Source organism: Euleptes europaea, chromosome 19 (genome assembly GCF_029931775.1).
Source record: "Euleptes europaea isolate rEulEur1 chromosome 19, rEulEur1.hap1, whole genome shotgun sequence".
Lineage (NCBI taxonomy): Eukaryota > Metazoa > Chordata > Lepidosauria > Squamata > Sphaerodactylidae > Euleptes > Euleptes europaea.
In genome coordinates, this window is record NC_079330.1 from 26,086,994 (window position 1) to 26,112,602 (window position 25,609).

The following is a 25,609-nucleotide window of genomic DNA, read 5'->3' on the forward strand; positions in this document are numbered from 1 at the left end:
TTGGGTGGTCCTAGCAGCTCCATAGCTAATGACTCTTCTGCAAGGGGGAAAAAGGTTCTTTTTCTTGGCAAAACAAACTCACATTCGCCTTGAATAGAGGCTATTCCTGTCCGCGGGAGGGGGCAGATCGCCAGTCTTAGATCCTTCTGAGCTAGAGCTCTGCCAGGACCCATGAAGGGCCAGACCAAATGATTTTGAGGGCCTTAAATGGCCCCTGGGCCTGACATTCCCCATCCCCTGCCTTAGCATCTCCCAGAGGGTGCTAACTCTGTGCCCGAAGTCATGACTTGCTTTGGTGGAAGGGAGGGTGTGCACTGCCTGGGACTGTGGAGTGCCAACCACTTTGCTCATGTATTCTGCTGCAGCATGTGTTTGTCCTCCGGGAGCGCCCTGAGACAGTGTTAATAGACCTGATCCAGAGAACAAAAGATGCAGTCAGAGAACTGGACAATCTGCAGTATCGGAAAATGAAAAAACTGCTCTTTCAAGAGGCGCACAACGGTCCCACAGTTGAAGCCCAGGAAGAGGAGGAGGTAAAAGCAGAGGAAGCTAGGAAGGGAAGGAGAAGAGGAGGCTGAATTATCAGCAAAATTCCAGCAGTCACCACAAGATGTGGCTGACTTGGATGGGGCCTGTTTACCACGATGCGAAGCCGCAGTGCCAGCGAGCCACATTTCTGTTTAGCCTGTGTTTCAGTAGGGAAGGAAAATTGCCATCTGAGTTTGGACAATTACTTGCACTATCCTGTTGGAAGCAGGGGTGGGTTTCCACTGCTCTAAAGCACTGCCTTCCCTTGTTGTATTGTAGCGGTTCCCAAACTGTGCTTCATGGAGCACTTGGTGTTCCGCGAAACATCTAGTGCTCCGTGAAGAGATTGGAAAGAAAAATACTACTGTCATATGGTTTCGTATATAGGTGCTAGGTGAAAATTAGTGCTCCGTGACTAATTTCTCTCCTGAAAAGTGCTCCATGACTCAAAACGTTTGGTAACCGCTGCTGTATTGTATGTCAGCCATTCACCTGGCAACCATGATTCTGGCTTGCTTGGAAGTGCCGTGTTCTACCACTGTGAGGGTTCTGCAGCGAAATGCAACCCTTCCGTTTGGGCTGCCACATTTGAAGAGACACGTGAAACTGGCTTATACTGAGTCAGGTCTACCAAAATCAGTATTGTCTGCTCTGACGGGCAGTGGCTCTCTAGGGTCTCAGGTGGAGGTCTTCCACATCACCCACTACCCAATCCTTTGTAACAGAGATGCTGGGGATTGCACCTGGGACCTTCTGCTTGCAAAGCAGATGCTTGACCACTGGGCCCAGTCCCAGACACTTCATCAGTCTTGTATTAAGTTAGCTGGGATCTTTCCTGGAGCAAGGAGTTGTATTAAAACGATCTGCTGCTAGAAGAATTGTTCTCTAACTGTCCAACTATCTGTGGAATGTGGGTGTAGTCATTACTTGCTTTAGTATACAGTAGCCCTGGTGATGAATAAGAATTGAGTGATATTTACAAGGGTGGCAGGTGCGCTTGAGCCTGAATCAGCTATCTGAATTTGGCCTGGGTTAATATATTTACCCGCTAACACCTTCCCTGGTAGGTGGAGGGCCTGTGGCTCAGTGGTAGAACATCTGCTTGGCACGCAGAAGGTCGCAGGATCAATCACCAGCATCTCCAGCTAAAAGAATCAGGTGGTGGATGATGTAAATGACCTTCACTTGAGACCCTGGAGAGCTGATGCTAGTCTGAATACTGACCTTGATGGACCAACCATCTGATTCAGTTCAAAGTTGCTGACAAAAAACAAAAGGGGAGAAGGAAAAACCCAACCTAAAACCAAATCTGGGTACCCAAAGGTTGGGTAGAAAAAGACTCAATTATGTACAGAAATGTATTTATTTTAATGCGCTGATATTTATATTTAAAACATTACAAATTATGTTAAAAGAAAGCACAAATGGCAACTAATTCAGGTTGATAAACTAAAGCCACAATCCAGACGCGTTTGGGCCCCCTGGCCTTCATCAGTGGTCTAATAACATCATTTATAATGCATACCAGTACATAATACAACATGTATAACAGTATTATAGCAGAATAACAACAACCCAGTTACGTACGTGGGGATGTATTCCAATTTGACTCTGTGCCCAATATATTCTATAAAATTTATAACATTAAAGAGCCCACTGCTGTGGAATACTTTCTGCTTGTTCTTTTCTGGGCTGTGTTTAGCCTTCCATGCAAGGTGTGCATACCAGTATCAACCAGATAAACGGTCAGCACGAAGCAGCTTCATGTGTAATGTTGGTTTATAAAGCCAACAAATATCTGTGAGATTTTTTTTAAAAAACAGCCTTCGTTAGGCTACTTGTAGTTCCTGTTTAGCTGAAGAGAGATTAAGCAAATGGCAAACTAGCTCTGAAAGGCCCTTCATGTCATGAATGCAGTGTCATGAATGCAGTGTCATGAATGCAGTGGGTCATTCTGCCAATCCAGCAAATCACCCTTCTCTCTCTTTAGGATCAAGACCACAGTGCGGGCCGGACGGGAACAGTAAACAGCGTTGGCAGCAACCAGTCCATCCCTAGCATGTCCATTAGTGCCAGTAGCCAAAGCAGTAGTGTGAATAGTCTTCCAGATGCCTCCGACGACAAGAGCGAGCTGGATATGATGGAAGGGGACCACACCGTGATGTCAAACAGCTCGGTCATCCACTTGAAGCCAGTAAGTCAGACAGGTGCCCGGGCGAGCTCTGGGGAGGGGTTTTTGATTTCTGTTGTGAGAGACTGATGCGTGCTTGAAATTGTGGCACAAAAAAATCGTAGGCGGCACTGAAGAGAGATTCTGCTGTGATTCAGATTTTGTGGGCTATGCAAACTCGGGGATGTGGGGGGAAAGAAGCACAGATACCTGGATACAGTTCTGGTCACCACACCTAAAAAAGGATATGCAGAAAGGAGCAACCAAATTGATCAGGGGATTAGAGCAACTGCCCTGTGGAGAGCGGTTAAAACGCTTAGGGCTGTTTAGCTTGGAAAGAAGGCGGCTGAGGGGAGACATGATAGAGGTCTATAAAATTATGCATGGTATGGAGAGAGTGGCGAGGTCATCTGCTGAAGCTGGAGGGTGAGAGATTCAAAACTGATAGAAGGAAGTATTTCTTCACACAAGGCATAGTTAAATTGTGGAACTCCCTGTCCCAGGATGTGGTGATGGCTGCCAACTTGGAGGGCTTTAAGAGGGGAGTGGACATGTTCATGGAGGAGAGGGGTATTCATAGCTACTAATAAAAATGAGTACTAGTCATGATGCATACCTATTCTCTCCAGGATCACAGGAGCATGCCTAATATATTAGGTGCTGTGGAACACAGGCAGGATAATGCTGCAGTCGTCCAGTTTGTGGGCTTCCTAGAGGCACCTGGTTGGCCACTGTGTGAACACACTGCTGGACTTGATGGGCAGCATGGCTTTTCTTATGTTCTTATACTTAGGGAGGTAAATACAGAAGGGACTCATCCTCCACCAAAAAGGAGGAGGAAAAACAGTGATCTCTTTGCCTGCAGATAAAGAAATTGTTCAGTTCTGGAGAAAGCGTCTTAGTAGATTGATCAGGCTTTGCCCAAATGGCGTGGCTCAGCTCCTGTAGAACAGGGACATAACATTTTAGATGCTAGCCTGCAGAGCAGGAGAAGAATCGGCAGGTGGGGCTATCTGGGTGTGCGCATTTTCATGGGTCAAAAGCTCATTGAAGGTTGGAAAGATGATCACAGCTAATGGAAGAACATCTCAGAGAGGAGAGCCCAGGCTGCTGAGCAAATTCTTCTGCGAAAATGACTGTGCCGTTGCACACCTCCCATTCATTTCATTTGGGGGGCAGGAGAACTTTCCCAATCAGCTATGCCCCCCCCCCATGGGTCAGCTTGGCCAGATCCTGCTCTACTGCTCTTGTCCAAAATCTGCCATCCAGAGGATCCACCTCTCTTCTCCTCATTGTTGAGCTGCTTGCTGGGAATGATCAAGGGTCAGCAATGGTTCCTTCCTCTTGATACCGGTTTCTATGGATCCTTTCCAAGCAGCTAATATCGTCGCTAAAGCTGCTGTAACTTTATGTTTTAATTTTTCCTTGAAAGCCTGGCTCTACCTTAATAGTGTTGTTTCGTTGCTAAAATATATGTTCAGTGACCTCTGTGATGATCACATTGAGGGGCAATGGGTATTATACGGCCCATTACATTTGTGGGGCTTGGTGAAGTTAACCTGGCTACTCAGAAGAAGGGCCAAGAGCATGCTGGCATTTATGGGGATTTAGTGGGCTCTGTGGCAGTCACCCGTTAAAAGTTTGGAAGCCTCTTTCTGCACTTGATGCGTCTCCTTTGTGCAGTCATGCTCTCGTAGCTGTGCGTCTTTCAGTGAAATGCCAAATTCCACAGCTGATGGGGTTTTCCTTCCCCCTTTACAGTTTTATAAATCCAGTCAGCTGGCAGCAGTTGGCTTTTTAAGGTCTGTGATACCAAAACAGTCAAGGTGCATATACGAGTTTCTGTTAATACTGTTGCTTCTCCCAAGGATGAAGAAAACTACCGAGAGGATTCAGACCCGAGGCTGAGAACGTCAGAACCGCATTCTCCACCCCAAGTGTCCCGTCACAGGTCCCATTACCGCAACCGAGAGCACTTTGCTACTATACGCACAGCATCACTGGTAGGTTGACGTATTCCTTCTGTGGGAATGGCTTAGGCCAGGAGTGTCAAACATAAGGCCCATGGGCCAGATCCAGCCCCTTGAGAGCTCCTATCCTGCCCGCGAGCCAGCCACCCCCTCCGATCTGGGCTGGCGAGGCATGGCCTGGCCCGACAAAGTGACATTTATGTCATGTCCGGCCCTCGTAACGAATGAGTTCAACACCCCTGGTTTAGGCACTTGGCTAGAGACAGTCAAATGAATGTTTGCAAAAGCTCTGTGCAAGTTTGACCGGTTTGCTCCCTCTGCTCCGAAAATACAAGACAAGTCCTGTGAAAACTGACCCCAGTCGGTCTCAGTATTTCTCACCAGATGAAACTGAGCCAGTGTTGAATTTTTCATCCAAGATGATGAAGGGACTGGAGCACTTTCCTATGAGGAAAGCCTGAAGAGTCTGGGACTTTTCCATTTGGAAAAGAGATGACTGAGGGAGGATATGATAGAGCTTTCTAAAATCATGAACAAGCTAGAGAAAGTGGATAGAGAGAGCTTTTTCTACCTCTTCCAGAATACTCAAACTCGGGGGCCATCCAGTGAATCTGAAGGGCAGTAGATTCAGGACGGACAAAAGAAAATACTGCTTGGCTCAACTAGTGATTTAAATATGGAATTCGCTGATGTAATGATGGCCACATTTTTTTGTGCCTTCAAGCCACAGCCGCCTTATGGCCACCCTGTAGGGTTTTCAAGGCAAGATGTGTTCAGAGGTAGTTTGCCATTGCCTGCCTCCATGTCCTGACCCTGGTATTCCTTCAAGGTCACCCATCCAAATACTAACCCAGGGCTGACCTTGCTTAGCTTGTGAGGTCTGATGAGGTCAGGCTAGCCTGGGGCTTTCCAGACAGAGGGCTTTAAAAGAGGATTAGACAGATTCATAGAGGTTCAGTGGCTACTAGCCATGGTGACTCCCACTTTCAGAGGCAGTAGACCTCTGAATACCAGTGCTGCTAGACAACATCAGAGGAAGGCCTTGGCCTCTGTGTCCTGTTTGTTGGCCTTCCAGAGTAACCGGTTGGCCCCTGTGTGAGACAGGATCCTGGACTGGACGGACCGTGGTCTGATGTGGCAGGGCTGTTCTTAGTTCTCACGTTCTGAACACTAGCACAAATATTGTCGAAGGCTTTCACAGTCAGAGTTCATTGGTTCTTGTAGGTTATCCAGGCTGTGTAACCATGGTCTTGGTATTTTCTTTCCTGACGTTTCGCCAGCAGCTGTGGCAGGCATCTTCAGAGGAGTAACACTGAAGGACAGTGTCTCTCAGTGTCAAGTGTGTAGGAAGAGTAATATATAGTCAGAAGGGGGTTGGGTTTGAGCTGAGTCATTGTCCTGCAAAGTATTAAAGGTAATGTGCAAATCATTGTCCTGTAAGAATCAAGCACAAATGTTTGCTTGTTCTTTAACCCACTTTTCCTTGGAGAGATCAGAGTTGCTTCTGTGAGGTCTGTGATTCAGCCCTCGTTCATATCCACACATATCCTTGTTCACTGTGTGTTAACAGTGTTGCAGCACCGGATGCTCCCAGACTGTTCACTGGTCCCTTTTAATGCAACAGGATTTGTCATCTAGGAGCCTCTGGTGCTGAAATTGGGAAGTATTAAGGGTGGCATTTAAGAGGCCAGGTTTTATTAGTCTGAACTCAGTTGACATTGAAACACAAGACATCTTTAAGGATTAAATGGGCCTTTTGAAGTGTAATAGAGATAACCCCTGCCTTCGTCCAAATTTGTCTCAGCTGTCATAGGTCACCCACCATCTTCTTGTCGAAGGTAAACCTTCCTCTGCAGATATCTGACCCGGTAAAGACAGCTGCGTGGTACTTTCTGTCTTCCATGTACACTATTCTACGATTCAGGGTTGCTCTTAGTAAGAGTAATAGGGTTGCTTTGTGCATGGTGGCCAAAGGAGAGAGTAAATTTACTAGTTGTTAGTTCCCCCTAAGATTTGCAGCAACAGCTACTGTGCACACATATGCATGTTAAGAGTAAATGTGGCCTGTGTCTTACCCTGTCTTCCCTTAGGTAACTAGGCAAATGCAGGAACATGAACAAGATTCAGAGCTCCGTGAGCAGATGTCTGGTTACAAGCGGATGCGGAGGCAGCACCAGAAGCAGCTGATGGCCCTGGAGAACAAACTGAAGGCTGAAATGGATGAGCATCGCCTTAGGCTGGACAAAGACCTCGAGACGCAACGCAACAACTTTGCAGCAGAAATGGAGAAACTCATCAAGAAGCACCAGGCAGCCATGGAGAAGGAGGTAAGGATTGATTTCTTCCCAGTTTGCTCTGTGGGGGTTGCTCTGCTTTGAGCTTGCTGCCCTCCTTTTCTGAAGCCAGGCTAGTTCCTTGGCCCCTGATGCGACTCTTAGCAAGAGCTGAATGTGCTCCCTGCTAGCATTGAGGGCGGAAATGAGCTAGGAAGGAATCCTGCATCACCGTGCCCTGTGCTGGCAGCTTTATTTCATATGTCTCTGGTGAGAGATGTCTTTACTTGTAGTTGTATGTCCTTGAGAATGCCTTTTTCTGCTGGGCTTTTGGTGCAGGCAAAAGTAATGGCCAACGAAGAGAAGAAGTTCCAGCAACACATTCAAGCCCAGCAGAAGAAAGAACTAAACAGCTTCTTGGAGTCCCAGAAAAGAGAGTACAAACTTCGCAAGGAACAGCTCAAAGAGGTAACTTTAGCGCAAGGGCCCTTGAGCATGAGCACAGTGGAATATTGGTCCACTAACTGTTCTGTTTGACAGCCTAATAAATATTGCAGCTGTCATGCGAAAGCTGGCCCTAAAACATTTTTATTAGTTGTGAGAGCAGCTTTGCTTAGCAGGGTCTTTGCAACAAGGATCACATTTGCAAAGAGACCCTTTGTTATCCTTATGGATTAGACCCTTGGGTTGCCCTGTAAATAGGGTTGCCAGCTCCTAGTTACCTGGAGATTTTGGGGGTGGGGCCTGAGGAGGGCAGGGTTAGGGGATGGGAGGGACTTCAGGGGGGTAGAGTGCTATAGAGTCCACCTTCCAAAGCAGCCATTTTCTCCAGGGGAATCAATCTCTGCAGTCCGGAGATCAGTTGTAATCCCAGGAGATCTCCCGCCAGCACCTGGAGGTTGGCAATCCTACCTGTAAAACGCAAGGAGGAGGAAACAGCTCCATATTATAATGTGCATGGCCAAGCAAAGCACTAGTCCCAGAAATCTGTATCTTGTAAGCCTTGCACTTGAAATAGGGAAAAAACTTCTCAAGCCAGGACTCCTGTGGTTCTATGGAAGCACTTCTCTTGGGTGTGTGCATGCAAACAGCAACGCATCCTAACCAACTGAAGGCATCACTCTCGTTGCATGTACGGACTTGTGATTGGTTCAGGCATGTATATTCTTGTGCGTGTCTGGTAAGTTCCTGGCAGTACCAAGGAATGCAGACGAGTGAAACCTTTGGATTTTTTGCAAGTGAAACCAGTCTGCTGGTGTGTAGCGGGGAGCTTATTTCTTTATTGTGAAACAGTCCATACTGCCTTTCTGCCTTTAGGCCAAGGCAGTTCACAGTAAAATAAAACCATTATGGTCTGATAAAACAATTACAAGAAAAAAAAACAAAACTGCTATGTAAAACCCGTTTCAGCACAAAAATTAAAACAGCAGCAACAACAAACTCATCAGCATAGGGTGGAGGGACGCCAGTGAGGGATTATTCCCTAATTAAAAGCCTGTTAAGAGAAAATGTCTTAAAACAATGAAAATAAAATAAATCAAAGCAATATTTAAAACCCGTTTCAACACAAATATTAAATGAGCAGCAACAACAAGCACACCAGCATAGGATGGAGGGACATCAGTGAGGGATGATTCCCTAATTAATTAATTCTAATTAAAACCCTCTGTGCGAGAGAAACCCGATAGGCTCACCATGCTAAAATCCCTCTGTGCGTGAGAAACCCGAAAGGCTCACCATGCCCAAAACCCCTCTGTGCATGAGAAACCCTATAGGCTCACCATGCTAAGCATCCCTCTGTGCGTGAGATACCCAAAAGGCTCGCCATACCAAAAATCCCTCTGTGCGAGAGAAACCCAATGGGATCGTCACGCTAAAAATCCCTCCGTGCGTGAGAAACCCAATAGGATCGCCATGCTAAAAACCCCTCTGTGCGAGAGAAACCTGATAGGCTCACCATGCTAAAAATCCCTCTGTGTGTGAGAAACCCGATAGGCTCACTATGCTAAAAATCCCTCTGCGCGAGAGAAACCTAATAGGCTCACCATGCTAAGAATCCCTCTGCGAGAGAAACCCGATAGGCTTGCCATGCTAAAAACCCCTCTGTGCGAGAGAAACCTGATAGGCTCACCATGCCCAAAATCCCTCTCTGCGAGAGAAACCCAATAGGCTCACCTTGCTAAGAATCCCTCTGCGAGAGAAACCCTATAGGCTTGCCATGCTAAAAATCCCTCTGTGCGAGAGAAACCTGATAGGCTCACCATGCCCAAAATCCCTCTGTGCGAGAGAAACCCGATAAGCTCGCCTTGCCCAAAATCCCTCTGTGCAAGAGAAACCCAATAGGCTCACCATGCCAAAAATCACTCTCTGGTGTTCTAGGAGTTGAACGAGAACCAGAGCACTCCCAAGAAGGAGAAGCAGGAGTGGCTGTCCAAGCAGAAGGAGAACATCCAGCACTTCCAGGCAGAGGAGGAGGCAAACCTGCTCCGGCGGCAGAGGCAGTACTTGGAGCTGGAGTGCCGCCGCTTCAAGAGGAGAATGCTGCTTGGGCGTCATAACTTGGAGCAGGATCTTGTCCGGGAGGTGTGTATGGCGAAAGTAGAGAGACTCCAGGCTGCTCGGTCCTGGAGCCCAGCACCCAGCGAAAGCCACACTCTGCCCCTCTGCCTCTAGGCTTACTTAGTGCTGTATTGCACCTGTGGGTTGAATTCTATGCCTGCCATCTCTTTTGCCCGGTGGGAAGGAATATCTGGAAGCAGGACTTGCTTCTTGTCCTAGGCTAATGGCAGCTCTCTTATATATATTTCTATCAGCTTGCAAGTTAGGCATGCTTGTATTGGATTGCCTATAATTTATTTACTTCCTTTATTTCCTGCCCTTCTCCCCATTAGGGAATCAAAGCAGCTTACATAATTCTCCTCTCCTCACATTTTATCCTCTTAACAGCCCTGTGAGGTAGGTTAGGCTGAGATTGTGACCGACTCAATTTTGTACACAACACAGCATGCAGAACAGAACAGGGACATATTTTGAGAACTAGCACTAAAAGAGGGGAAAAACACACACCTGCTGTAGTCCCTGGGGTCTTTTCTGTAGCCTTAGCAGGAAGTAATGCTTTCTGGGTTTGCCCTTTCACACTTTTGACTTAGTGGCATAATAAAGAACCTGACTGGGGTCAGGTTCTTTGTCAAACTACTGGAATCCCTTAGAGGTAGAAATCGTGCTGGTAAATGCACAAAGCATGGACACCCTCCTTTTTATTTATTTAGATACTTATTACCCTATAATTACCTAGCGTGGTGTAGTGGTTAAGAGCAGTGGTTTGGAGCAGTGGACTCTGATCGGGCGAACTGGGTTCGATTCCCCACTCCTACACATGAAGCCAGCTGGGTGACCTTGGGCTAGTCACAGCTTTCTTAGAGCTCTCTCAGTCCCACCTACCTCACAGGGTGTCTGTTGTGGGGAGGGGAAGGGAAAGGGATTGTAAGCTAGTTTGATTCTGCCTTAAGTGGCAGAGAAAGTCGGCATATAAAAACCAACTCTTCTTCTCCTTCTCCTTTTTGTCTTCAGTGTGGGGACCCCAGAGTGGTTTACAACATTGTTTTCTTTTGTTTTTACAAGCAAGGACAAGTATTTGGAGCTGCTTAGTTCAAGAAAAAAAAGATTGTTTGTGGGGGAGAGAGATGAAGCACAAAGGAGGTTTATCAAAGTATGAGTGATGCGGAGAGCTGATGGAGAAATGCTTTTTCATCTCCTAAAGTTAGAACTTGGATCACTCAATGAAGGTAGATTGGCCGAACAACCTAAGTGCAGTTTGTAACAAGAAAGAATTCACTTCCCCCAAAATGTAGTGATGGCCACTATATTTACTTACTTTAATGATATTGTTCACATGGCCAGTTCGGCCCTGAACAATGTCACACTGAGAATGGCCACTATATTAGTCAGCTTAAAAATAAAACACTAAACAAATTTGTGACTGACTTGTCTGCTGACAGTCCTGATGGTGAAATGGAACTTGAATGTTATGCGGCAGGTCCTGGGGACAAGCAGGGAAAGGTGGGTCTCCTTCCTGCCCTTCTCGGGAGTTTCTCTGAGACATCTGGCTGGTGACTTTTGGGAACAGGAAGTGGGGCAAAATTGGCCTCTGGTTCAGTCCCACAGACAGTCTCTTGTCGTGGCCTGGAGTGCAGCCCCCCCCCCCCGGGCATTTAAATGAGGGACTAACAACCACTTATTTGTGAACCAGGAACTAAACAAGAGGCAGACCCAGAAGGACCTGGAGCATGCCATGTTGCTACGCCAACACGAGTCCATGCAAGAGCTGGAGTTCCGGCACCTCAACACCATCCAGAAGATGCGCTGCGAACTGATCCGCCTGCAGCACCAGACGGAGCTCACCAACCAGCTGGAGTACAACAAGCGGCGGGAGCGAGAGTTGAGGCGCAAGCACGTCATGGAGGTCCGGCAGCAGCCCAAGAGCCTCAAGGTACTTCGGGGGTCCCATTAGTGGGAAGTCCCCTCTGCTTGGTGGTTCACTTAAGTGGTAGGAGCAATTACCAGAAGGGGCAGCAGCCAGTGGGGGTAATGTGAGCTGCTTGTGCTTTACGTTTGGCTGCCAGGAACGTTGAGCGAGACTGCAGGGCCCATGTAGAGAGCCAGCATGGTGTTGTGGTTAAGAGCGGTGGTTTGGAGAGGTGAACTCTGATCTGGAGAACTGGTTGGATTCCCCACTCCTCCTGGGTTTGAATCCCCACTTTTCCACATGAGTGGCGGAGGCTAATCTGGAGAACTGGATTTGTTTCCCCACTCCTCCACATGAAGCCAGCTGGGTGACCTTGGGCTAGTCAGAGCTCTCTCAGCCCCACCTACCCCACAGGGTGTCTGTTGTGGGGAGGGAAAGAGAACGTGATTGTAAGCCGGTTTGATTCTTCCTTAAGTGGTAGAGAAAGTCGGCATATACAAACCAACTCTTCTTCTTCCTCTTCCTCCTGATTTTGTATACAGGGCTTTCTGTGTCCTGTGCGGAAGTTCTGCGCCAGAATTCTACACTTTGTTCTGCACAAAGACAAGCTGAACTTGCAGGACATATATGGGTTGCAATTTCACATATGAGGCTGATTTTTTAAAGTTCTTTTTCGAAGCATTCTGAGTCACAGGACAGGGCCTGGCTACTGAGCACCCTCCTGGCCCTTTGACATACCAGACAATCTTCTCTTGCTTTCAAGCATGCTAAAAATTTGCTTCCATGTAGGTAGGAAAAATTGTGCCCAGGCTCTGGGGAAGGATAGACAGCGCTTCTTAATTCTGTGGGTAGCAATGCACAGCTGCTGTGGGTTGACGCGGTTTGTTTGATTACTTCCAGTGACCAATGAAAAATTGGCATGCAGTTACAGGGCATTGGTTTCAGTGGATCCTCCCCTATTTCTTTGTCCCCCCCCCCCCCCCCATCTCTGTTTAGGTGCTTCGATCACATTGTAAGCATAACAAACGCCGAGGTTCTTGAGAAGCAGAACGTTGCTTCCAGTGCTGCATTCCAGCAGGAGAGACTGCAGTAGCCAGTGCAGTAGCCAATTGGTGGCCTGAGCATGGGCAAGATCTTGCCCTTTTTGCAGGCCACCAACAAGTTTTTTTTCTGCTACCTTGGGAAAAAGATTCTCTTGCAAGGACATGAAATTAGTTCTTGCTATTAGAGTTGAATTTGAGAGCAGAAAAGTCCGGGGTGGGGGGGAGGAGAGAGGGCTGGAGTCAGCAAAACAACCCTTGATAAATAGTTGGCAACTATGTAGAGAAGCGGTGGGCCAAAACAAGTTAGCCACAGACCAGCAAAGTCTATCACTGTTGCGGAAAGTACCTCTGTTGTGTCTGGCAGCAGTTACTGCCTTAAGAATGGCTGCCCAGTCCTGTTGGGGAAGAACAAGTGTTTTCACACCCGCCAGTAGGACCAAGAACAGAGTTGAGGTCTTGCTTCTGTCAATCACTTTGTAGGCTTGTGCTGCCTCATGTTGGCCTTCAGAGAGAATAAGGATCGTTCTGTCATGATTTTGATAGCCTTAATTGTCATGCAGATGAACTCCTGCGCAGCGGGTGGGCCAGGATGGTCTTCTCAGATGTCTGGCTGGGAGGCTTGTTCCTTGCAGTTAAAGCTTCTGGCCTTGGAAGTTGCAAATAGAGCCCGACGCTCAAGGGTGACTGGCTCTTCATGCTTTCCCTTGGCTGGGATTGTGATAAGGGTGTGCTCTACCTTAGACTGGACACTTAACATGTGGGCCCCACTTTGCCAGATCAGTGGCCAGGCCATCATCAGTGCACTTGGAAGCTAGAAGATGCATTTTGAGGCATCACAGTGGTGGATATTTTTTCTTCCAGCCACTTAATATCTGAGTTGGAGAAGTGGTTCCTGTGCTGGAACCTAGGCAACCTTGGGCTTTTACGCATTCTCAGTTTCCTCGCACCTACCTTCCTGTTTCTTCGCTCTCTGTGTGTGTGTGGGAGGGGGGTTCAGTTCTGCATGCGTTTTGCTCCCTCTAGTGGTCAATTCGATACAACAATTTTTATCAAGCATAAAAAGCTGCTGATTTAAACTGCAGGGAGAAACACTTCATTTAAAGCTGTGTCATGTCAAACTGATCATCAGAGGGAGCAAAACATGTGCAGAACTGACCCCCCCACCGGAAGAAACCATAAATTAGATGCGAGGAAACAGAGAATGCATAAAAATCCCTTTATTAGAGTATGTTGACAGGCCATGACCCATTCCCTTGACTAGCTGCATCCAGACCTCACACATCTAAGTCTGCGAGGCAGGTAGAGAGGAGAGAGCTTCCAAGTCAAAGAAATTATGACCAGAAGGCAAACAGGTGGGTGTGAACCCAAGCCTTTTCTCAGCGCTGCTGTAATTCTCGCCCTATTCCATTGCATATCAGATGTCTCATCCCATTGATTGTGTTGATTGACGGTCTGTAACCCGCCTCAAGTCTCCATGAGAAAAGCAGACTATAAATTAATAAATACACATTCCCTTCTGACGTGTCTTGTTTGCCTCCTCTGTGATCCTAGTCTAAAGAGATTCAGATAAAGAAGCAGTTCCAGGATACTTGCAAGATCCAGACTCGGCAGTATAAAGCATTGCGGAACCACCTGCTGGAGACCACGCCAAAGAGTGAGCACAAGGCAGTCCTGAAACGGCTCAAAGAGGAGCAGACCCGGAAGCTGGCCATCCTAGCTGAGCAGTATGACCACAGCATCAACGAGATGCTCTCCACGCAAGCAGTGAGTTCCCTGTCAAAGCTGCTGGTTGGAATGTATGTGTGTGTGTTGTAGTGGTTAAAAGCGGTGGACTCTGGAGAACCAGGTTTGATTCCCCACTCCTCCAGATGAGCGGTGGACTCTAATCTGGTGAACTGGGTTGGTTTCCCCACTCCTCCACATGAAACCAGCTGGGTGACCCTGGGCTAGTCACAGCTCTCTTAGAGCTCTTTGTCCCACCTATGTCACACGGTGTCTGTTGTGGGGAGGGGAAGGGAAGGTGATTGTAAGCCGGTTTGATTCTTCCTTAAGTGGTAGAGAAAGTCGGCATATAAAAGCCAACTCTTCCTCTTCTTCGTTTTGAAATGTGGGGAATGATCTATTGAGGCACAGTTGCTCCCACTTTGGGCAAGACTGAATTGCCACATCTGGAAGAACCGTCATTTCTGACAAGTCTTCAGGGTGGTGGACTCTAATGTGGTGAACTGGGTTGGTTTCCCCACTCCTACATGTGAAGCCTGCTGGGTGACCTTGGGCTAGTCACAGTTCTCTCTTCTTCTCTCTTCTTCCTTCTCTCTTCTTCTCTCTTCTCTCTTCTTCAAGAGAGACTGTGGCTCATGTACATAGTACAGACTCAGAAATGGAGGGGATTGTCTAAGGATTGGGTCTGCACAGCCTTTGGAAGGCTTGGGGGAACTCATGAGTTAGCTTCAAGCAGACAGCTTTCCAGGCTTCTCCTGTTGCTAAAACATCCTGCCTCAGACCTCTGCGGTGTGCATGCCAACCAACGGCAGCTGCTTTCTTTCTCTTCTTGCCCCCCCCTCGAAGGGGCCATGAGCAGCCACCTCCGCAGCACCTTCTATCTTTTTTTGCAGCTGCGACTGGACGAGGCGCAGGAAGCAGAGTGCCAGGTTCTTAAGATGCAGCTGCAGCAGGAACTGGAGCTGTTGAACGCTTACCAGAGTAAAATCAAGATGCAGGCAGAGGCCCAGCATGACCGGGAGCTGCGTGAACTGGAGCAGCGGGTGTCCCTGCGCCGGGCTCTCCTGGAACAGAAGGTAGGATGGCCAATGAAACCGGTAGTGCCGCTCCTGCTGCTGGGTTTGCTGCTCTGGTTTTTTGTATTTGGGGGAGTCAGGCAGTGGGAATCTTGGCTGAAGACAGGAGACCTGTTCACATGTCACAGTGAATGCACGTACATCCCACCTGTATGTGCATACACCTTTTATTTATTTTTTACTTTTATAGCCTGCTCTCATTCCTAGTCGAACCGGGCTCAGGGCGGGTAACAACATCTAAAACCATGAAACTTCAACATTAAAATGCAACAGTCATAACTATATAAACAACCATAAAATCAAGGCGGCACTTGCGTAATACAGTAGTAGCCCTTGAAGAACCATTCATGCAGCTTAACCCCCCACTGATAGTAGGGGTTCGTGAGAAAGAGCCGATGCGCATTCACTTTACGAATGAAACTAGAGAGCAGTATGTGGACAAACATGGGGGTTCATATCACATGCATTGACCCATGCATTCTTCTTTGTAATCGAGTAATTCTCATGTTACAGTCAAAGCATGAGATAGAACAGAGGGTGGGGGGAAATGACCCAACCTCAAACAAAATTGGGTACCCAAAAGGTTGGGTGAAGCAAAATCAAATTAAGCAATGAAATATATTTATTACAAAGTACATGTGGTTTTAGATTATCAGCTCTGTATTTGCTGCCATAAGGGCTAAAGGTGCCCTTGTTTTTAATATATATTTATGCATGTGTGCTTTATAATGAATGTATTTCATTGTTTAATTTGATTTTATTTCACTCAACCTTCTGGGTACCCAATTTTGTTTTGAGGTTGGGTCATTTCCCCCCCTCTGTTCTGTCTCATGCATTGACTGTAACATGAGAATTACTCAATCACAAAGAAGAATCAGGTGTATGCTATACAGGAATTGTACATGCTTTCATTGTAAGATGTGAGCAGGACTTGGGATATAGATACTTGGGTGCCAAAAACATTATAATTCTGCCCTCAGACATGAAAATGCTCAATTCTGCAAGCTGTATGAACTGTACACAAATTGAGGGAATGTACACAATCCCTTTTTATTTTCACAGACTATTCTTTGATGCTGATTGTTTTGTGTTAATTCTGATGTCGCCAACCATGGCATGTACACACACACACTCACCGCCATTCTCATTTGCTGGGTATCCGCTGTTAATTTCTCTAGCACCCCAGGCAAGTTTCTTTTCTCTCCTCCCATCCCCAATGGCCGCAGCATTGCAAAGCTCACTGCCCAGACATCAACAGAAGGGTAGCCAGGAGGACGCTGAACAGTTGGAATACTACATACACACCCCTTTGCTTCTGTTTTGTGTCAAATGCAGAATCTCTGAGCCTTGCTGGCAGGTGGAGCTAGTGAACCCATTGCTCCCCCTTCCCATTGTAAAGGAAGTGGAGGTGGGTAGCAAGAGCCGGTGGATCTCGTCCACCAGTTGTCGGTACAAGTTGAGTATCCCTTATCCGGACATCCAATATCTGGACTGACCCGAAAACTAGACTTTTTGATCCAGCATGCAGGCATTACTCACAGCCCTCAGCAGCATGCCAGTTTGCTTTCTTATAGTTCAGTGTAAACATTACTAAAAATATTGTTTAAAATTACATTCCAGTTATGTGTATAAAATTTATATAAAACATACATGAATTTTGTGTTTAGACTTGGGTCCCGTCCCCAAGGTATCGTTATGTATATGCAAATATTCCAAAATATGGAGAGATCCGAAATACGGGCTGCTTCTGGTCCCAAGCGGTCCAGATAAGGGATGCTTAACCTGTATATCCAAAGTGTGGCTGGAACAGTCCTGACTGGGTGACATCTGAGAGCTGCCGAGAGCAGTCTTTGTTCTCTTTTGCTCAGTTCCTAACTGTACGCCTCTCGTTCTGAAAATGCCAGGGCAGAGTGACCTAGCCCCCACCGCATGCCTCATTGTTTTCCTGGTTCTGAGCTGCAATTGGCCGCTGGGTGGTCAAAAACCTATCCAGTGTATTTACTGAAGATGGCGATTTTGCTGTTGCACCTTTAAACCTGTGTGATTCGGGGGGGGGGGCATTCTGACTAAGCTTCTCCCCAGCTGTGCCTTTGGAGCTAAGTCAGCATAGGAGGTTTAGTTACAGTTCTGTTGTTCCCCAGTTAGTGTGACTGTAGATAGGATTGCGTGGGTGAGCACAGGTTGCTTTCCTGTATTCTGTCTGCAAGCTTTGACTGCCACCGAGCAGTTTCTTACAAGTGTAACTACAGGAAAGAGTGTGCGCCTCTTTTCTGAGAATCCTGATGGTATATTGGCTGTCATTCCAAAAACACTCCCTTGAAAAATATATCCATTGTCTTTCCGTATTAAAAAAACAAACAAATGCACACAGTTGAAGCTCCTAGCAGGTTCCATTATGAAGCCTGGGTTTAGGCCGCAGATCTAAAGAATTGTGCCTCGCTGCAGGTTTAAGATGACAAACTAAGTCACAGCAGCTATGACCATATAACAAGAATGTGAGAAAATGCGTATGTACAATAATGCATATATTATAACATACTACACATACAAAACACAATACATATATCAATTCAAATACAAATATACACTCCTGCTATTGTAGTATGTAATTTCCCTTCAGTCCATGAATCTTCCAGAATCTGTTATGGACCCCGATGGTATGAAGGTAAGAGATGATTTCAAGAATCTTGATGTTGAAATTTTCAGTGCTCACTAGAGCCTCAGTGGAACATTTCTTTCGTCATCATAGGATAATTATTTAGCCACCAAGTCCTCAGGGATCTGGTAGTCACCTGTTTCGTGAAATCTTTATCAAGACCCACAATTGTATTATCTTGGCTAATTGTATCTACAAAACCAAAATGAATAAATGAATAACAACTATATCTATACAAGAACATTGTAAACTATTTGTATTTTAATTGATATACCATATTTTTCCGTCTATAAGAGGGAACCCCATGTATAAGATGCCCCCGACGCAGGCAACCAGGGGACAAGACTCTTCCCCGCGCTCTCTTTCTCTGCCTGTCTGGCGGGCCAACGGACAAGATCTTTCCCCCTCTCTTTCTCTGCCTAACAGCTGACAGGCGGAGAAACAGAGCAAGGGAAAGAGTCTTGTCCCCTGGCCGCCGGTGTCGAGCGTTCAAACCGGTGCCCCCCCCCCCCCCCGGTCAGGAGGGTGCCGACCGGTTTGAACGTCGGACGCTGGCAGCCAGGGTACAAGACTCTCTGGCCGCTCGCTCTCTTTCTCCGTCTGTCAGCTGAAAGGCGGGGAAAGAGAGCCAGCGGCGAAAGAGGTGGCTGTTGCCGCTGGCCCTGCCTGTCACTGGCAGGGCCTGTGGCAACAGCCACCTTCCATGTATAAGACGACCCCCCTAATTTGGGGGCTATTTTTTAAAGAAAAAAGGTTGTGTTATACATGGAAAAATACGGTATGTTTGTGTTTTGTATGTGTAGTATGTTATAATATATGCATTATTGTAAATACCTATTTTCTCACATTCTTGTTATATGGTCATAGCTGCTGTGACTAAGATTGGTTCCCTTTGTACAGCACAAACTTTGTTTTTGTGTCGGTTTAAGATGACCGGCAGCGCCATCCTGTGTCTTGGCTTTTGGCCTCCAGGATGATATCTGGAAGTTGTCCTGCTGTCAAGGGGAGAAATTCTAGTTGTTGTTGTTGCTGCTGCTGTTTTTAAACTAACTGTTGAGTTTTTCAGTGTGTGCTTAGTGACTGCTTATGGCCTCTTAGTATAGAAACCAGAGCTTGTTTAAAAACTTCACCTGCATTAAAGCTCTCTCTGCAACTTTAAAGCTGGGCGTTTGGCAAAAGCGAGTGATTTCATTCTGACTTCTTGCTTAGAGTTAATCTGGGTGACAGAATGTATTGCCCCAGTGGGATGCCGTGCCCTCAGTTCTGCAGAGGCAAACAAGAGGCACGTAGCTTGCCACAGTACGATGTAGCCCTGGGTTCCAATTGTTAGTCTGTGGCTATTCTAGAGACTGCACTGGGCTCTCATTTTAAGTTCTCCCTACCCACCCCAACCCCTTTCTGTTGCTTGAAACCCCTTGAGTATAAACATAGTTTCTTTGGATGGCTCTCCGGCACATTTGATGAAGCGAGCTCTGACACGAAAGGTTATTATGTGGGAATAAATTTTGCTAGTCTTTAAGGCACTGCTGGACTCTTGTTTCCATTTTGCAGCAACAGACTAACACAGCTGCTCCCTCTGAGAGTGGGGTGTCGTTTTCCCACAGCAGCACGTGGGCTGCTTGGTGGAGTGAGCGTAGAGATTTCATGCTCAGGGCCCTCATTGTTTAGGTTGCATTGCTGCGGGACAGAGAGGGCTAGCTCAAGCATCACTGAATAATCAGAATTGTCTGGCAAAGGTCTGTGCCTTAGAAAGACCCTGATGTCACCTTCTGGCAGGAGAGAAGCCCCCCCCCCCACCCCTGTCCTGCTGCAGCATTCTGTTAATGATCTTTGAGCATGATTGGGTGTGGGCAGTTAGACTGCGAGTATTCACGGGGGTTGCCGTTTGCTGCTCTGCGAAGTCGCAGCATCTATAAGGGGCTTACTTGTTTTAAGGTGGTTGCCTCATTTACCCTTTCAAAATACCACCTTGAGGCACTCAAAGAGAGATCACTTCCCTAGGTGGGATCAGACCAGACAAAGGTGTCCAGAGGAGGTCAACAAAGATGGTGAGGGGCCTGGAGACCAAGTCCTGTGAGGAAAGGTTGAAGGAGCTGGGAATGTTTAGCCTGGAGAGGAGAAGACTGAGAGGTGATGTGATAACCATCTTGAAGTCTTGAAGGGCTGTCATATTGAGGATGGTGCCAAGTTGTTTTCTGTTGCCCCAGAAGGTCAGACCAGAACCAACAGGTTGAAATTAAATCAGAAGGTGTTCCGTCTGGACATTAGGAAGAATTTTCTAACAGAGCAGTTCCTCAGTGGAACAGGCTCCCTCAGGAGGTGGTACGCTCTCCTTCCCTGGAGGTTTTTAAGCAAAGGCTAGATGGCCATCTGTCAGCAGTGCTGATTCCATGACCTTAGATCATGAGAGGGAGGGCATCTTGGCCATCTTCTGAGCATTGAGTAGGGGTCACTGGGGGCGTGGGGGGCGAGGTAATTGTGAATTTCCTGCATTGTGCAGGGGGTTGGACTAGATGACCCTGGTGGTCCCTTATAACTCTATGATTCTGTGATTCTAAGGTCTTCCTAGCCCAGCCTGTGGCTTCCAGTGATCAGAAACCTCTGGGCACCTGCAAAACAGGGTACGAAGACCACAGCTATGCTTAGTCGGTAGCAGCCAAAAGAGAGTGTGCTCTGGCACTTTGCATGCCGCGGGAGAGAACTGTCTGTGACCAGCTCACGAAGTGGCTTGAAAAGGGAGTGGAGGGGCAGTGTAACTGAGCTTGAGTTCGTATGAATGCCCAGCCAAGGTGACGAAGACAAAACTTAAAGGACGCAATAGCCACGTGAGCCAAGGATGCTGGAAATCTGCACAGGAGAGCTTGGATGGCTGAAACTGTGCGTCACAGTAAAAATTGTATTCTGGAGGCAGAGAACCTCAAAAGATTACATTGGCCAGGTAAAGATTTGGTGAGCAAGGATCTACCTGAGCCTCCTTCTTGACAGCACTATGCTCCCGGCCGCATTTCCTGAGGTTTTCAGGGTTTTGCTCAACAAAAAGAATTAAAAGTTGAGCTAATATTATACAAATTGTTATTATGATTTATTATAGAGTGTACACGAATTAAAAACACTAGACCCAAAACATATAGGCTTCAAATTAAAATTACTAAATATCCAACAGTGATGATGATCTATTAAAATATTTTTATTAGATTTTATTTTATATATGTAGGTATGACCGACCATAGGTGTTACTGATGAGTTATAATAATAAAACTTTTCTTTCCCCCCTTTCTTCCCCCTGCCCCAATATTCCGGTGGTTACTTTTCAACATACCTTTTATGTATTTTTGGATGTGTGAAAATATATATGAATGTATATATGACCACTGAGGAAGGCCGAACGGGCTGAAATGTGTCTGGTTTTATATTGGTCACTTGCATTTATTACCGATCATCAGCACTGTTGGATATTTAGTAATTTTAATTTGAAGCCTGTATGTTTTGGGCCTAGCGTTTTTAATACATGTACACTCTATAATAAATCATAATAACAATTTGTATAATATTAGCTCAACTTTTAATTCTTTGTGTAGTTTAGGTTGAGTTTTTTCCCTTGTTTTTTCTTTCGCTCAATGAAGACAGGGAGCGTCAGCACTATTTGAAGGACAGAATGGTCTCCCGGGGGTCACGCTTCAGTGGCGAGGGCTCTGCTGCCTTGGGGAGGAATGCTTTTCCGGCTTCTCGGTCAGATGGAGTGCCACATTAAAGGGGCTGTAGGTAGTGATAAAGTGCTTGGTATGTGGCTTAAAATCGGAGGCACTCCTCATTCAGACGCCAGGAAACAATTGCTTGCAGTGTGGCTAAGGGTTCCAGCTGCAGAAGAAGAACCCTTGCCTCCTCTTGTTGATGTGAATCATCCTTGCCACTGTTTTGGAAAGATTCAAAATACACAGATATTTATAATTCTGTATATTTAGTTCTTTTGGTTGAGAAGGCACTATGAAGCAATAGTGCAACCTTATAAGAAATATAATAGTAAAATAAGCAAAAGTATAAGTGAATTATTAGCCTGTATCTGTGTATTTTGAATACTACCAATTCTCCTCCGAGGCAAGGGCATCTTATGATTGGGTGTTTTCCCGCTGCTTCCAGGAGGCAGGACCAAAGGAAACTTCCTGTCTCCTTGGCGGGAAGACCGCCCACTATCCTCAGTCTTTGTCCTGCCTTGTCCTGCCAGTGAATTTACTATTTTTGAATACTGTTTTGGAAAGAGGCAAGTACCGCGAGCACTGAATTACCACGGTCCCACGGGAGGCATTCTTCTCGGCAAGCAGGTAACTCTACTGTGTCTCTGCATGAGAAGTGGTGAGACCAGGTATGGCCAGCGTAGCACAACATGCAGAAACACAGCGGACTGGTCCTTTGGGCTTACAGGAGCCTTGGATTGCTTAATGGTTTTGTTTCTCACAACTTAATGGTTTTGTTTCTCACAGCTCGCTAGGATGCCCTGGCGTGCAGTTTGGGAGTTCCTGTGCTAAAGTCATCCCCTTGTCCCCCCCCCCCAATTTCTCTTTTGCACAGATAGAAGAAGAAATGCTGGCGTTACAGAACGAGCGCACTGAACGGATCCGCAGCCTGCTGGAGCGCCAGGCCCGGGAGATAGAGGCCTTTGATTCAGAGAGCATGAGGCTAGGTTTTAGTAACATGGTTCTTTCGAATCTCTCCCCCGAGGCGTTCAGCCACAGCTACCCGGGAGCTTCTAGCTGGTCCCACAATCCATCTGGGGGCACGGGACCTCACTGGGGTCATCCCATGGGTGGCCCGCCACAAGCGTGGGGCCACCCGATGCAAGGTGGTCCCCAGCCATGGGGTCACCCCTCGGGGCCCATGCAAGGGGTACCCCGAGGTAGTTCACTGGGGGTCCGCAACAGCCCCCAGGCTCTGAGGCGGACGGCTTCCGGGGGACGGACGGAGCCAGGCATGAGCAGGAGCACGAGTGTCACCTCGCAGATATCCAACGGGTCACACATGTCTTACACATAATAACTTCCAGCGTCTCTCTGAGGGTGGTGATTCCACCGGAGCTGCCTGCCAACTGAAACTGCCAACAGACACCCTCCCCGGGAGCCCAGCACGAGCAGCGCGGCCTCTGGGTACGGGCTGGCGAGCGCATTCATTTGGGAAAGCGTTGTTTTGGGTTTACTAACAGGGATGTCATAGTATTTGGCTGCAGAGTTCTCTTTACCTTTTTTGGTTGTTTTTATTTTTTAAGGAAGCAGTGTGGCATCGTGGAGAGAGGGTGGCTTTTTCAGTGGTGGGGCGCAGGAGGGGCTTCCTCTTTTCCAGTGGCTTTGGACAGCTCCCTGCCTCCTGGAGCGCAGAAAGAAAAGGCTGGTCTCACCTTTCCTTTAGTGGGGGAGACGGATGGTGAACTAGCCAAGCCGAGAGCTGCCCAGGCATTCTTGGCTTCCTCTCTTTGTTTTCTCCGTGCCCTCCCTCCCCCTTGGTAGAGTTGGCCTCTTGCTGAGAAGGGACCAAACAAAAGTGTGCAGCACAGTGAGGCCGAGAGGACTTTGCCTGCTGAGAGAAGCCGGGGAAGAGAGGTCGTGTGGACTCTCCACTCCCCAGTGGGTGTTTTCTCTCTCTTGCACTAAGTAGCCAAGTTGCTCAGGCCAGTCTTGGGAAAGAGCTGCACTAGTGAAACCCGCCCGGAGTCTGTTTCTGGTTCAGCCCCCAACATGCCCGGGCTGTGTCATGCACAGAGGTGGGAGGGGAAGAGTTTGGGTCAGGAAGGCGTTCTCTTTTCTGACTTAATACTGTGACATCTCATCTTAGTGAAGAACCAGAATGACTTGCGGGATGGCCGGAATCACCCCGGTCAGCCTGCCGTGTTCTTCAGAAGCCTGCAGGCTGCCAATCCAAAATCCCTGAGGTATTGCAAATGATGCCATACGTCGCAACGCGCCATCAGTAGATGAGGAGGCTTTTCCTTCTGACACTACATTTGCCAGTTATGTTACCCTTTTGGGCTTGCCACAGTTCCTTGTTTACATGTAAAGCCAGCCAACTGTTTGAGTGTTTTAGTTGCCACAGGGAGCCAGGAGCCGCCGGTCTCTCTCCCAGCTGCTGACTGACTCCCCAACTTGTCTCTGTAGACCTTTCGCTACACAGCTTGAATTCTTCACGATGCCACGGCTGCTGGGGTCACCTGACCACCTCCCTCTGCCTTTCAGCCAGAGGCTTTGCTTCTGAGGAGCTCCCACGTGCACCCGGATTCTGGGGAGAGCCCGAGAATAAGGTTTTTCTGAGGTGGAAGGCCTTTGCATGCTCTGAATCGTTGGAACCTTCTAATGCCTAGGGCAGGGAAGGAGGCGCTGTGGGCTGGCAGACAAAGGGGTTAAAATGAAAGCAGTTTGGTCGTAGGTGTCATTCCCCCCCTCAAAAAAAAATTGGACTCTCCACTTGGCGATCTTTGTAAAGTAGTTTCCTCACACACTTAAACGAAAAAATAAAATAAAACACTAGCTACTAACTCTAGGATTTGCCTTTTAACACATCTATAGGGCTCAAAAATGCAAGGTTTTTTTTCTGAATGTTTATGTCTATGTGACATATTTGTATAGAAAATAGTCTAACGTGTGTCACACTTCTGCTCAGTTTTTTAACCAGTGTGACTTTTTAAAATTAGCTAAATTAAGCAGCACTCCAGATCCTTAATTTTCAGCCTCTCTCCCCCAACCCCCCAACCTCCAAATCTTTGGTTGATCATATCACTGGGCAGAAAGATGGGCCCATAACCCAAGTGAACCCCTAAACACTGGGCTGGGGAGAAGGCCTTCTAACGTTGAGCTGCCCGCCATTATTTCAGTTAAGGGCAGAGATCTGTTTTGCAGACATCAAAACAGCAAACCTTTCGTTGGCTTTATATTCTGGGGTTGCGTATTTCCTCAAGATACAACAAAGAACACCCGCTCATCTCTGGCCGCTCCTTATAAATTGGCATGTCTTTCAAGTAAAATTAAACCAGTTAGCTTTTATTTTTCAGAGGGGGGGGAAATACTGAAGCTTTTAAACTGGGACACCCCCAAAATTGAACCCCCTTGAATCTCTGGGTTCTCTTCCTCTTAGGCAGATCCGCATCAAAACCATGGTGGGGGGGCAGAAGTACTCCTTGGTTCCTAGCTTGTACACACCCACGCACCCAAGGAGCAGTGATCTGAAGTGGCATTGAGACCCCCGTGCTTTTCATTCTTCTGCTTGCTTTTATGACGAAAGGTTGGGCGGGAGATTTCCTTGAAACCATCTTATTTTGTGCGATGTAAAAGCATAGGCTTTAACGGCTGCCTCCCCTCCTCCTCCCTCCCCCCCGTGTCAATTTCAATATTAGTGCTTTTATTGGAAAGAATTGTGGTGTAACCAGTTTTTCTTTTTCTCATGTACATCATCACTTGCCAGACCCCTGGACTCTTCAGTGAATTAATATTTTAATTAAAATAGTTTGCAAAAACTGATTCAGATTAATTGGTCTAAGTGGTTTGTATGTGGCGCGTGGATGGATGGGTGTCTTGCTGAGAGGAGCCGAGTGGAGATCTGAGCAAGCCACGTTAGCTGCTGGCTCAGGCTGCCTTTTAGAATCAGACTTTTTAATACAATTGATACATGGGTCCCACTTCCATCTGTGGTGGTTGTGTATAAAAGGCAATAGCCTCTTTCCTGAGAGA

The 25,609-nt window shown here is 47.2% G+C and overlaps 1 protein-coding gene across 1 annotated transcript in view; it reads left to right on the forward strand.

The window, feature by feature from the left end:
• The window catches only part of TAOK1 (TAO kinase 1), a 59,985-nt gene extending 36,838 nt beyond the window's left edge, over positions 1-23,147 (forward strand). Inside the window, exons 10-19 of the mRNA XM_056864964.1 lie at positions 366-533; positions 2,519-2,722; positions 4,567-4,701; positions 6,759-6,995; positions 7,281-7,409; positions 9,321-9,524; positions 11,191-11,430; positions 14,001-14,213; positions 15,065-15,247; positions 22,470-23,147. Of these exons, the coding sequence (XP_056720942.1) occupies positions 366-533; positions 2,519-2,722; positions 4,567-4,701; positions 6,759-6,995; positions 7,281-7,409; positions 9,321-9,524; positions 11,191-11,430; positions 14,001-14,213; positions 15,065-15,247; positions 22,470-22,931 (2,175 nt within the window). The 3' untranslated portion in view covers positions 22,932-23,147. The remainder of the gene's footprint in view (positions 1-365; positions 534-2,518; positions 2,723-4,566; positions 4,702-6,758; positions 6,996-7,280; positions 7,410-9,320; positions 9,525-11,190; positions 11,431-14,000; positions 14,214-15,064; positions 15,248-22,469) is intronic.
• Positions 23,148-25,609: the final 2,462 nt, after the last annotated feature.